Source organism: Dama dama, chromosome 7 (genome assembly GCF_033118175.1).
Source record: "Dama dama isolate Ldn47 chromosome 7, ASM3311817v1, whole genome shotgun sequence".
Lineage (NCBI taxonomy): Eukaryota > Metazoa > Chordata > Mammalia > Artiodactyla > Cervidae > Dama > Dama dama.
In genome coordinates, this window is record NC_083687.1 from 15265800 (window position 1) to 15278656 (window position 12857).

Genomic DNA, 12857 nt, shown 5'->3' on the forward strand with positions numbered 1-12857 from the left:
CTTAAAATCTGATCATAGTGTATTAGAGCACTTCATAGAGAGTCAGGAGGCCTGGGCTTTAGACTTGTTGTGGCATCAGTTAGCTACATAAAGTCAGTCCAGTTTTGTCCCTTTCGGGGCCTCTGTTTCCCCATCTCTGTGTTTCAAGGCAGAAGGAAGTGATCTTTCAAGATTTTTCCCATTTCTAACATTCTGTTGTCCAGCTCTATGATTACACAAGAAGTGTGGATAATTCAAGCATTTCCCCCCACCCCACATCCTCCATTCTAGTTTCAATTAGAGAAATGTTTTAATGTTTTTCAGTTAGACAAAATGTCCTCTGTCACCCTCTTCTCCTCCTGCCCTCAGTCTTTCCCAGCATCAGGGTCTTTTCCAATGAGTTGGCTCTTCACATCAGGTGGCCAAAGTATTGGAGCTTCAGCTTCAGCATCAGTCCTTCCAATGAGTATTCAGGGTTGATTTCCTTTGGGATTGACTGGTTTGATCTCCTTTCTGTCCAAGGAACTCTCAAGAGTCTTCTCCAACACCACAGTTCCAAAGCATCAATTCTTTAGTGCTCAGTCTTCTTTATGGTCCAACTCTCACATCCATACAGAACTACTGGAAAAACCATAGCTTTGACGATATGGACCTTTGTTGGCAAAGTGATATCTTGGCTTTTTAATATGCTGTCTAGACCTGGGTTCAATCCCTGGGTTTGGAAGATCCCCTGGAGAGGGGAAAGGCTACCCTCTCCACTATTCTATACAGTCCATGGGTTCACAAAGGGTAGGACACGTCTGAGCGACTTTCACTTTCAGGTTTGTCGTAGCTTTCCTTCCAAGAAGCAGGCATCTTTTAATTTCATGGCTACAGTAACTGTCCACAGTGGTTTTGGAGCCCAAGAAAATAAAATCTGTCACTATTTGCATTCTTTCCCCATCTATTTGCCATGAAGTGATGGGACCGGATGTCTTAATCTTAGTTTTTTTAATGCTGAATTTTAAGCCAGCTTTTTCACTCTCCTCTTTTTCATCAAGAGGCTCTTTAGTTCCTCTTCACCTTCTGCCATTAGGGTGGTGTCATCTGCATATCTGAGATTATTGATATTTCTTCCAGCAAACTTGATTCCAGCTTGTGCTTCATCCAGCCTGGCATTTTGCATGATGTACTCTGCATTTAAGTCAAATAAGCAGGGTGAACAATATACAGCCTTGACATACTCCTTTCCCAATTTGGAACCAGTCTGTTGTTTCATGTCCAATTCTGTTACTCCTTGACCTGCATGCAAATATGTCAGGAGGCAGTTAAGGTGGTCTGGTATTTCCATCTCTTTAAGAGTTTTCCACAGTTTGTTGTGATCCACACTGTCAAAGGCGTTAGCATAGTCAATGAAGTGGAAGTAGATGTTTTTCTGGAATTCTCTTGCTTTTTCTATGATCCAGTAGATGTTGGCAATTTGATTGCTGGTTCCTCTGCCTTTTCTAAACCCAGCTTGAACATCTGGAAGTTCTTGGTTCACATACTGTTGAAGACTAGCTTGAAGGATTTTGAGCATTACTTTGCTAGCATGTGAAATAGTTGCAACTGTGTGATAGTTTGAACATTCTTTGACTTTGCCTTTCTTTGGGATTAGAATGAAAACTGCCCTTTTCCAGTCCTGTGGCCACTGCTGAGTTTTCTAAATTTGCTGGCATATTGAGTGCAGCAATATAACAGCATCATCTTTTAGGATTTGAAATAGCTCAGCTGAAAGTTCATCACCTCCACTAGCTTTGTTTGTAGTGATGCTTCCTAAGGCCCACTTGACCTCACAGTCCAAGATGTCTGACTCTAGGTGAGTGATCACACCATTGTGGTTATCCAGGTCATTAAGACCTTTTTTTGTATAGTTCTTTGTGTATTCTTGCCACCTCTTCTTAATCTCTTCTCCTTCTGTTAGGTCCTTGCTGTTTCTGTCCTTTTGCCCAACTTTGCATGAAATGTCCCCTTGGTATCTCTAATTTTCTTGACGAGATTTCTAGTCTTTCCCATTCTATTGTATTCCTCTATTTCTTTGCATTGTTCACTTAAGAAGGCTTTCTTATCTCTCCTTACTACTCTTTGGAACTCTGCATTCAGATGGGTATAACTTTCCTTTTCTCCTTTGCCTTTTGCTTCTCTTCTTTTCTCAGCTATTTGTAAGGCCTCCTCAGACAACCATCTTGCCTTGCTGCATTTCTTTTTGGGTGAATGGTTTTGGTTACCATCTCCTGTTACAAACCTCCATCGGTCATTCTTCCGGCACTCTGTTTATCCCTTGAATCTATTTCTCACTTCCACTGTATAATCATAAGGGATTTGATTTAGGTCATATCTGAATGGTCTAGTGGTTTTCCCACTTTCTTCAATTTAAGTGTGAATTTGGCAATAAGGAGTTCATGATCTGAGCCACAGTCAGCTCCCAGTCTTGTTTTTCCTGACTGTATAGAGCGTCTCCATCTTTGGCTGCAAAGAATATAATCAATCTGATTTTGGCATTGACCATCTGGTGATGTCCATGTGTAGAGTCGTTTCTTGTGTTATTGGAAGAGGGTGTTTGTTGTGACCAGTGTGTTCTCTCATGCACGCCAGAGACTCTTGGAGGGCACAAACAAAACCTTGCATGCACCAGGACCCAGGGAAAGGAGCAGTGACTCCCACCAGAGACTGAAGCAGACCTGCCTGTGAGTGTTTCAGGGTCTCCTGAGCAGGTGTGGGTCCGTGGTGGCCTGCTGTGGGGACAGGTGTGCTGATAGCAGTCCTGGGAGGTGCAGCATGTGACATAAGTCCTCTTGGAGGAGGTCACCATTGACCCTCCCATAAAGTCACCAGGTGGGTGATCCACAAACTGGAACCTTGAGACCTCCATGAGCAGTGTGAAAAGGCAAAAAGATATGATACTGAAAGATGAGCTTCTTAGGTCAGTAGGTGTCCAGTATGCCACTGGGGAAGAGCAGAGAAGTAGCTCCGGAAGAATGAAGAGACAGACAAAGCAGAAATGATGCCCAGGTGTGGATGTGTCTGGTGCTGAAAGTAAAGTCCAGTGATATAAAGAACAGTATTACATAGGAACGTGGAATGGTAGGTCTATGAATCAAAGTAAATCGGTTAGGATCGAGCCAGTCTGATAGAAAAATCCAGATTTCTTTAGGGACTTGTGGTCCTGGGTCAGCAGCATCCATGTCACCTGGAGACTTCTACAAGATGCATCTCAGGGCCCACCCTGGATCTGCTGAATCAGAATCTGCGTTGTAATAAGATGCCCAAGTGATTTGTGTGCATGTTAGGGTTTAAGACACAACTGTTATAGGAAGGACTATTCTGAAAAGAAAGATTTTGGCTTATATTTTTCTGTTGTTGGATATAAAAGCCAAATGCCTGATTTGTTAATCAGTGAATTGATTCTTCCAAATTTTCCTGGATATCCCTTGCTTTATACAAACATGATGTGTGCACTTTTGTCCTTTAGAGACTGAATGAAAGAAGAGAGAATTGGTTCATGTCACATAAGCTGAAGCTTCTGGACTAGAGAAGTTGATGCCAAAACTCACCGTCTGTTCTCCAGGGCTGGCAAGACAGTGCTGACGTGGAGACAGAGTTTTGGGTGAAGTAGAAGAGAATAGCTTTATTGTTTTGTCAGGCAAAGTGGGCCACAGTGGACTAATGCTCTTGAAACTGAGTTTACCACCCTGGAGAGGGTAGTGAGGAGTCTTATAGTTAGCTCGTGGACATTCTTCTGACTGGTGGGTGGTGAGGTAAGAAGGAGTCAGCATCATCCATTGTTTGGTTCCAGCTGGTCTGAGGCGTATGTGCTTGTGGGCAATATACAGTTAACTTCTCCTACCTGGTGGTGGTTCCAGACTGTAAAACAACTCAAAGGATGTGGCTCAGAGTATTGTCTGTAGTCCTTGAGGAAGAACCAAAGGTCCTTGACACTTTTTTTTAATGACTAAGCTATTATTATTTCTTCCTTTTGTATTTTCTCACCTCTCTGATTAAATTTTTGACTAAAGTTTTTCTACAGATGAAAGGCAGGTGGAGGACATGGTGTGTATGTATGGGGGGGGTCTATTCTGGGAAGGGTCTGCTCACTTCCCAGGGTTCATGTTGGAGTCCATCACACATGATAAGGCAGGACCTAGTGGTAAAACAGTCACCCCCCACCTGCCCTCCAGTGTGTTTCTCCTCCCGAACCATGGTTTGGCCTCATGCACCCCAGCTCAAGGGCATCATGTGCTATGTGGACCCTACTCTTGTTGTGGAGGACGAAATGAGCACCCCTCCGCTCCTGTAAGGAGGGGAAGTAGATTTGACTGGTCAAGGACAACTTTCTTGGGTAGAAGAGTGGCGGAGGGTGTCTTGAAGTGGGAGCAGGCTTACCCAGGGGGAGGGGTTGACCTGGGTGCCGCCATGGAAACGTGCATAGGTGCACCAACCAATTCTGCACCAAGTTCTGCTCACTCCCGACTCCCCCGGCTTCCCTCCCTCCTCCTCCAGGAACTTGGCTTCCAGGTTACTGCTGCCGAGTCAGCTCTCACTGCAGCCAGCTGATGTCTCTGCCTCGGCCAGCCAGTCCTCCTGCCCTCCCCATGGGAGCCTTTCATCCCAGCGCCCTGATGCAGGCCTCCACTTACTTGGCCACTACTTCTTGAGAACAATTCCTGCATCCTCTGAAAGATGACTTGCAAGGGAAGCATCCCTCTGGTGTCAATATTCTCTCACTACCGTTTCCCAGAAGCTTCAATGTAGCACTATCCTGGGCTTCAGAGCAAGCCCACACTCACCCTTCAGGATTTTAGTTTTAAATATATACTCCACCAAAGTCTGGGTCTTCTGAAACCTAACAATTCCGTCTGTAGCGTCCTACCAACACTTCCTGCAGAAGGTCGGGAAAACGCTGGCTGTTTCGTTCCCACTGATGATCCATGTACTGCCCCTTGTGGCATACCACGTTGGACCCTGAGCATCTTAAGCAGTGGTCCAGCAAATTGAACCTGTGAACATCTTAAGCATCTCTCTTAAGCATCTCATCTTAATGACTGGATCCTCAGCCACTGCCTTGATCCAGAATCCCCTGGAAGAGGCATTGTGGTGAAGTTCTCAGACCTTTGCAAAACTTCCCCAGTGATTCTAGTTTTCAGTGAGAATGGAGAATAACTGTCCAAGAGCCACTGCCCTTGGGGGAGGTGTCGTTAGTCATTTTTATGTCCTTTTCATGGTTTGGATATTTCTCTTTCTCACTTTGGCTTGCCATATTGAGGCCCATGTTTGATACACAACTCTGTGAGGTTTATTACAAGAGTCTTTGATTAGCAGCTCAGACTGCCTGCAGGGGCAGTTGCACACTTGGAAATTTTACCATGGCTCTTAAAATATTTGTTAATATTTAATAAAAATGGCCATATCTGTGGGGCTCAGGGATTACCACTGTTAACAGTTCCTCATTCATAAAAGTGTTTACTTTTCTGACTTTAAGGTTTAAGCCTTGACAAATACTCAATTAAAATTTAATAGTCTGAATACCAGTTCTTGCTTTGGGGAGGTGTGATAATAAAGTTCTTAGTGCAAATCTCTTGAAAATAATTATATTAACAGAATTTTTTAAAAAAATATCTTTTACACGTTCCTGTATAGTTTTTCCCAGGGGTTCTGACTATTTCTGTTAATTATTTTAACCCATTGATGTTTCTCTTATATTGGCCAGGATGGATTTTATTTTTCATTTTATGTTAGCTCCAGTTATTAAATAAATAGGATGCAATGCTCTAAAGAGAGCCTTGCTTTGAAGATGAGCCTGAAATGATTCTGCCCTGGACTGTGGGAGAGAGGATCGTTAGGCTGAGGTAGATTCTAACATAAAATGGCTTTGACATCGTTAAAATGATGATTCCATTGAACAGCTTCTCTTCGGTGTTCTGTGGAGGATTCCACATTGTCCATATTGCATTGGTAGTTGTGTTTTATATATCCTTTGAAACAGAAAGAAGGAATTGTATTGGTTAAATTCAGTAGGGAGTAGACTGCTGCTGCTGCTGCTAAGTCACTTCAGTTGTGTCCGACTCTGTGCGACCCCATAGACGGCAGCCCACCAGGCTCCCCCGTCCCTGGGATTCTCCTGGCAAGAATACTGGAGTGGGTTGCCATTTCCTTCTCCAAGGGAGTAGACTAGTCTTGCTAAAATCATGACTCTCCAGCTTAATAATGGATTAACAACTCCTTTCTGCTGAGTCAGGTTTTAGCTCTTTCTCCTGATGTTCAAATCTGTCTTGTGTTCCATCCACCCCTGAATCATCACGTGGGGCTGTGGTTCCAGATATCCTCAGCAGAGGCTGTCCCCTGCTGCCGTGGCACAGTTCTACAGCCTTCTTCTGGAGATCATGAGCTCTGTACTCCTGTCTTTGCTCCTGACCTTGACCAAGCTCAGGAGTCTTTTCTCCCTTCTGTTCAAAGACCAGCTGCAGTTTCGTTCTTCCCAGGAGCCCTTGATTGAATGTCTTCTTCAAGCTTAACGTCTGTGAAATTTTGACAGTTAATTATACTTACTACCGTGTTGTCCTTCCCTTGTTTCTAAGTCTTATTTTCTTAGCTAGATTAAAACTTCTTGCAAATGCACTGACTCTAATATTTTTCTATGATATCACCCAGGACTCATAATTTAAAAAACACTAATTGGATTGGAGAGGTTCAGTATTCCAAATATTCCAAATTCTAGCAAAGCCCTCTGCTTTTGAGCTTCCAAATGAGTTCTTAGGTCCCAATGGTTTGCGTCTATCCTGATATAAATCCAAGGTGCTACTTAGGTGTTGTTTTTTCTTAACTGTCACTTATAGGAATCAATAAGTACAAAAAACATAGCAATAAAGTGAAATGACCTCATTTGTGAAAGAAAATATACCTAGATTTTGTCCTTTTTTCCAAGAGGAATTAAACCATCTGTGATTTTAGTGAACCAGCCTAAGAAGTGAATGTTCACGAATAAAAATTGCTAGTCATGTAAAATGAAGCAAATCTCAGCATTAGGATGGTTTTCAAAGACTGCATTTTAAGGAACAACTGAATTGCATTCACTCAGTGCACGTAAATGGGAATGTTTCTGTAGAGCCAATTTAAGCAGCTTTAGTAATTGGAAAGGAAGAATTATTCTTCATTCAGTCTCCTGTCTAATTGACCAGTAAATTTTAAAAACTAAGTCAAAATGGGTAAAACTATTTTAGAGATGATTCTCTCTTTTAATGGGAAAACATGTGCATTTTAATTATAAGTGTATTTTTGCATTTTTCACTTTGAAGTCTTCAAGATGGAAGGAATTCTAGAGACTCAAGGGTTAGCCGAATGCATTTTTGTGTTAATGTCCTATAGAACCTCCAAGCCACCCCTGCTCCTGGAACAACCTGGACGAGGCTCACCTCAGTGAGCTCTGATTAGGACAAACTCTGAATACCAATTCTGAACTCTTAAGTTCAAATTCCTGGGAGAGGGGATGTTGTTGGTCTTGGGCTGGTTGTCCACCTTTGATCTAATTAGCTAGAGTGGAAATGGAAGTCCCTCCATACAAATGCCTGATACCTGACAACACAATCTAAAGAAGAACAGTTCTAGAAATAATGGTAGTGGTTTACATTTCTAAGGGTTGTTTGCCCTCTGATTTCCCAGGGCCAGGACATCTGGACCCAAATTAATTTTGATTTAGGATATGCTTAAAAGCATATCCTGTGCTGTGTGTGTTCAGTCATGTCCAGCTCTTTGTGACTTCCATCGACTGTAGCCCAGCAGGCTCCTCTGTCCATGGAATTTTCCAGGCAAGAATACTGGAGCAGTTTGCCATTTCATTCTCTAGGGGATCTTGCTGGCCCAGGGATCAAACCTGCATTTCTTGTGTCTCCTGCCTTGGCAGGTGGTTTCTTTACCAAAAATCAGTAATTAAAGCTTCTCCTTTTCTCAGTTTCTTCTCTGACTTGTCCGTGAATTTGCCCAAATTAAAATTCATTTAGATTCCTTTAAATGGTAGTGTTATTCATGGTCTAAAGCATGGAACAGCTGCAGAAAGAAGTATTGGAATGGCTTGTGAAAACTGTGTGTGTGTGTGTGTGTCTGTGTATATGTGTTGGGTTAGGGAAGGCAAAAAAGAGAAAGAAAAGCTAGTATACATTTAGAGGTAGAGAAGTAGAATTATATCTTCCCACAGATGTATCAGGATTCTACTCTCCACGTGAGTGACACTTGGATCAAAGGTCAGGAGCTAACCTGAATATATAATTGAACTTTTCTTAGACTTATTGTGTGCTGAGGCAGGGAAAGCTGATGGTATGGTAACATGTGAGTTAATATATGTGGTTTGCTAGGTGATCAGGGTCTGGAAATATCAGTTCTAACACTCACAATACCTTTAAAATGGTCTCAGAATATTAAAAAAATTGAGTCATTTGGCTTGAGCCCTGTTTGATTATTTATGAGTAATTTGATGATTTGAAATGATTAACCCTGTTTCACAGGAGAGAACAAACAAGGGCAATATGTTTGAAGGCAGTTATGTCATGTTTTACAATAGAAAATGTTTAGTTTTCAAAATCTGAAACTGCAGGATTACAAAGTGATACTAGCAGGGAGTCTGAACACCCTTGTGAGCTTAGGTTGAAAAGCAACTTGAAAAGCAAAAATTCAAACCCTTACATTTAACATTTGAAACTTTCAAGAGTCCAATTTAGAATAAGTGAATTCATTCAACAACTATTTATTGAGCACCTACTGCACTTTTTTGAGCTGACAGTGGAGACCTAGACTTTTCAAACCCTGGACTCCATTTGGCAAATAGTCGGAGATTTGCTTTTGTCAACCATCTAGAGCCAAGGAAAAGTATTTCTAATGTTTGCTGTGTCCCAAACCATATACTGGTTTGGGCTATATTCTTTCATAATGTCAACTTACTTCAGTATCATGCCTTCCTTTTACTGTAGTTTGTTTTAATAATAAAAAGGAATCAGCTGCAATATAAGTTAAAAATCTCAGTCAGTACTTACTTTTCTTTGGTGTTTTTAAGGAGCGACGCAAATTTGGTCCCTTAGGATGGAATATTCCCTATGAATTCAATTCTGCCGACTTTTCAGCCAGCGTTCAGTTTATTCAGAATCACCTTGATGAATGCGACATTAAGAAAGTGAGTGAAATTATTTCTTTTTTGTTTGTTTGTTTTCACTGCTGTCTTTAAATCAAAGTTCTACAGACATTTGCAGTCTGGGATATGCAGTGACCCTGCTAAGGTTCCCCCCAGTTCTTCCAAAAGGGATTAGTCATTCCAATCACCTGTTTACCGAACCAGCCATTTCCAGTCACACCTCTGCTGCCCATCGGACTGCACTGGGGCTCTCCATTTCACACTTGTGTTCCCCAGCCTCACCCCACCTCTTGTCACTCCCAAGCACATGCACATCACAGTCAAAGCTGTGATGGATGAACTCGTTGTTTTCAGAAACAGCACAGCCTTCTTCACGTCACATCCTCAGTGTACTTCTGGAGAAAGTGTGCCTTGAATCAGACTTTCCTTCCTTCATCTCACTCATGCTACCTCAGAATCCTCTGAAGTAAGAATGTTATCTCCCAGCCCATGTGAAATTCCGTTTGCACCTTAAGTCGCATCTTAACAGATTCTGTGCAAATAAATGGCAGTGATTTGTAACAATGATCACTGGTCGTGTAGCACTTCACAGATTTCAAGGTGCTCACGTGTGCAGGCTCTCATTCTTATTTTCACAACTGGGTGAGGCAGATTCAGAAGGCATTACTATCATCCCTGTTTTACTGATGAGGTACTAAGCTAAGGGCTTCCCTGGTGGCTCAGATGGTAAAGAATCTGACTGCAATGCAGGAGACCTGGGTTCAATCCCTGGAGAAGGGAGTGACCACCCACTCCAGTATTCTTGCCTGGAGAATCCCATGGACGGAGGAGCCTGGCGGGCTGCATAGTCCATGGGGTTTCAAAGGGTCAGACAGGACTGAGTGGCTAACACTAGGCTAAAGAGAACAATGGACTTCCTCAGGGTCACTGAGCTCAGAACACAAACTCGGTTGTTCTTTCACGTGTGTGTCCCAAGAGTTTGAAATCTGTTTTTTATTCTGTGATTTTGAGCAAGTTTATGAGCCTCTCAGAACCTGTTTCTTCATTTATAAAATGGTCATGGTTTCCAAGAGGAATAAACAAGTTAGTATTTGTGAAAGCACAACGTATGGTGTGTAGTCAGGGCTCAGTAAATAGGAGTTGCCTGCCGTCTCTCTCTCTCTTCCTTCCCAGAGTAGATACCTTCTCACAAAGATAATCATAGATTCTCCACCACCAGTATGATGAGGGTGAGCCATGATGAACTGTTATCTGGCTTGGGGAGAAATCTAGAATCAAACCATCATTTTTCCTAGAAATTACAAAGGGATATTAAATTTGAGAATGACATTTTGATGAAAAAAAATTATATGGGTTCGTATCTGTGATTGTTTATCATTTTTGTATGTACAAATGACAGTTATCTTGAAATAGTTGCTTTGAAAGGCAATGTAGCTGAAAAATAAAATTTTAACCAAGAGAAAGTAAATAAAAATCAAGCATCCTTACTTCTCCTACCCCCAATGTACTGAAACTTTTTTAAAATAAAGAACTATTAATATCTGAAATGTGTTGCTAGTATAAGATTGCTATGAAATTAATAAATGCTTTGATGTAGTCATAGCTCACACAACGAGTCAGAAAAATATTGCATTGTAGAAAAACCTTGTGAATAATTTTCTAGATGTTCTCATACAGATTCAGAAAATATATTACTAAGAAAGCATATTCAAGCGTTGATTACTTGATTTTTCTCCTTTCCTCATTAAACGTGACTTTTTTCTGCTCTAACAGCTTGGCATTACTATAATGAACATTATAGGTAATTACATCCACAGACTGAAAAATAGTCTTCTTTTTCCCCTACTTTAAATAATCAATGAGCAATATATTCACTGATGTTTAGTATTGTAAGTTTTTCTTTGGTGAACAAACCATAGCAATTCTAGTCGTGTAAGAGCAAAAGAGTTATTAATATAAGATAATGAGTAATTTTAAATGCAGTCTAGCTAGTGCTTCCTTTTTCAGAGCCTTCTTTTAGAGAAAGAATCGAAATGTTTAGAATTGTTTGTTTGGGTTGACAATGAATAACTCTTTTCTATTTTTTTTTCTCTTTTCTATTTTTTAATAAAGGGTGTGTCGTGGAATACCGTTCGGTACATGATTGGAGAGGTGCAGTATGGAGGCAGAGTCACTGACGACTTTGATAAACGTCTGCTTAACTGCTTTGCTAGAGTAAGTCAACTTAGAAAAAAATAGCATAGATACACACTCTCATTGAATATTCCTATTAAATAAGAATGTTTTTGGTTCATAATAGGTAAGCCAAACTGAAAGGGAAAAAATATAGAGCAGAGCCACTGAAAAGAATTGGCCAACCAAACCAAAACCATACCAACTAGCAATCTACTTGTGGTCCAGAACAGAGCAAAGGTCAACTCTCAATGATCTATAATCTTCTTCTGTATAGATTAGCTGCTCATGTCCACCTCCCCTCCTATAAAAGTACTGGGCATAATACCTCTGCCTTTTCCTCCGATGGCAAGTCTTCAGGGCAATTTCAAGCCCCAAGATAAGTGACTGGAGAGTGAGCCAAAATTTGAGTTTTCTCATCTCTTTCCATTATGACAGACAATTGAAAATTGAAGAAGTGGTTTTTTTTTTTCCTTTGTGCCCAGTAAAATCTGGATAGGTCATATGAGTAAACATTTTCTAGAAAATATTATCTCTTAGCAATTCTGGCTTTCACACCAAGGATGAATGGTATAAATACATCTGCTGCTTCTGCTGCTAAGTCATTTCAGTCATGTCTGACTCTGTGTGACCCCATAGATGGCAGCCCACCAGGCTCCTCCGTCCCTGGGATTCTCCAGGCAAGAATCTATCAGGCTCAAATTATTCTTAAAACTTTTACATGTTAAAGACGCAATGTACATTACCTAAGTGGAAAAAAATATCAGAGTATTTTATAGTTATTTGGGTTCTTTGTATTAGGATCTAAGCTGGTAATTCTTAGATGTGTTTCCCAGTTTAACAAAATTGAGACCTCAACAACAAAGCATAAGCTCTGGGGTTATTTTGGTAAACTGGAGGTTGACCAGAAATCTGAATTTCTGTTTTTCAACCTTTACTAAGGTTTTTCTTAAAACTGTATTTGGAGAAAGGTGGATGATGATAAGTGTTGGTAAGGATATGCAGAAGCAGATCTCCAGGGAAGTAATTGAGCAAAACTTAACCGAAATTAAGTATTAATGGGTAGATACATCCTAGAACGTTTCTAGGAAAAAAATCCCACATATGGATATGTATAAAAATGTCATGGCAAGACTGTGCACGGAGTTGCAGGCCACCATTGTCGGTTGAGTTCTCCAGAAGTGGACTCTTAGATGGATTCTGCCTGTGGTCCTCTCTTCCCCCAAGGACATGATTTCAGTTGAGGCAGCTCCCTTCCAGGGTAATTCCTGGGAGGGACAATGTTGTGAGCCCTCAGTAGCCAGCACTCCAGACAGCTGGGGGAGTCAGTGCCTGGGTCCTGGAGAAGGATTTGGTGGCACATCACAGCATCCACTGTGGAGATGAACAAGCCTAAGAGAATAGATAAGAAGCCTGAGAGAACAGATAAGCAGTAGTGGGTGAGCACATGTATTACCATTGCTGGCCCTTCAAAGGTGCGCTGGTGGCGCTGAGTCATATCAAAGGTGTGTGATGTGACTACTCTCTGAACCAGAATCCCACTCTTGAGTGTATGTCTCAGAGTAATTCTCAG

The 12857-nt window shown here is 41.4% G+C and overlaps 1 protein-coding gene across 2 annotated transcripts in view; it reads left to right on the forward strand.

Annotated features, from left to right (window-relative positions):
• Positions 1-12857, forward strand: part of DNAH8 (dynein axonemal heavy chain 8) — a 318410-nt gene that overhangs the window by 258990 nt on the left and 46563 nt on the right. For both annotated transcript variants that reach the window (XM_061146069.1, XM_061146068.1), the window contains exons 82-83: positions 9038-9154; positions 11225-11326. In XM_061146069.1, the coding sequence (XP_061002052.1) occupies positions 9038-9154; positions 11225-11326 (219 nt within the window). The remainder of the gene's footprint in view (positions 1-9037; positions 9155-11224; positions 11327-12857) is intronic.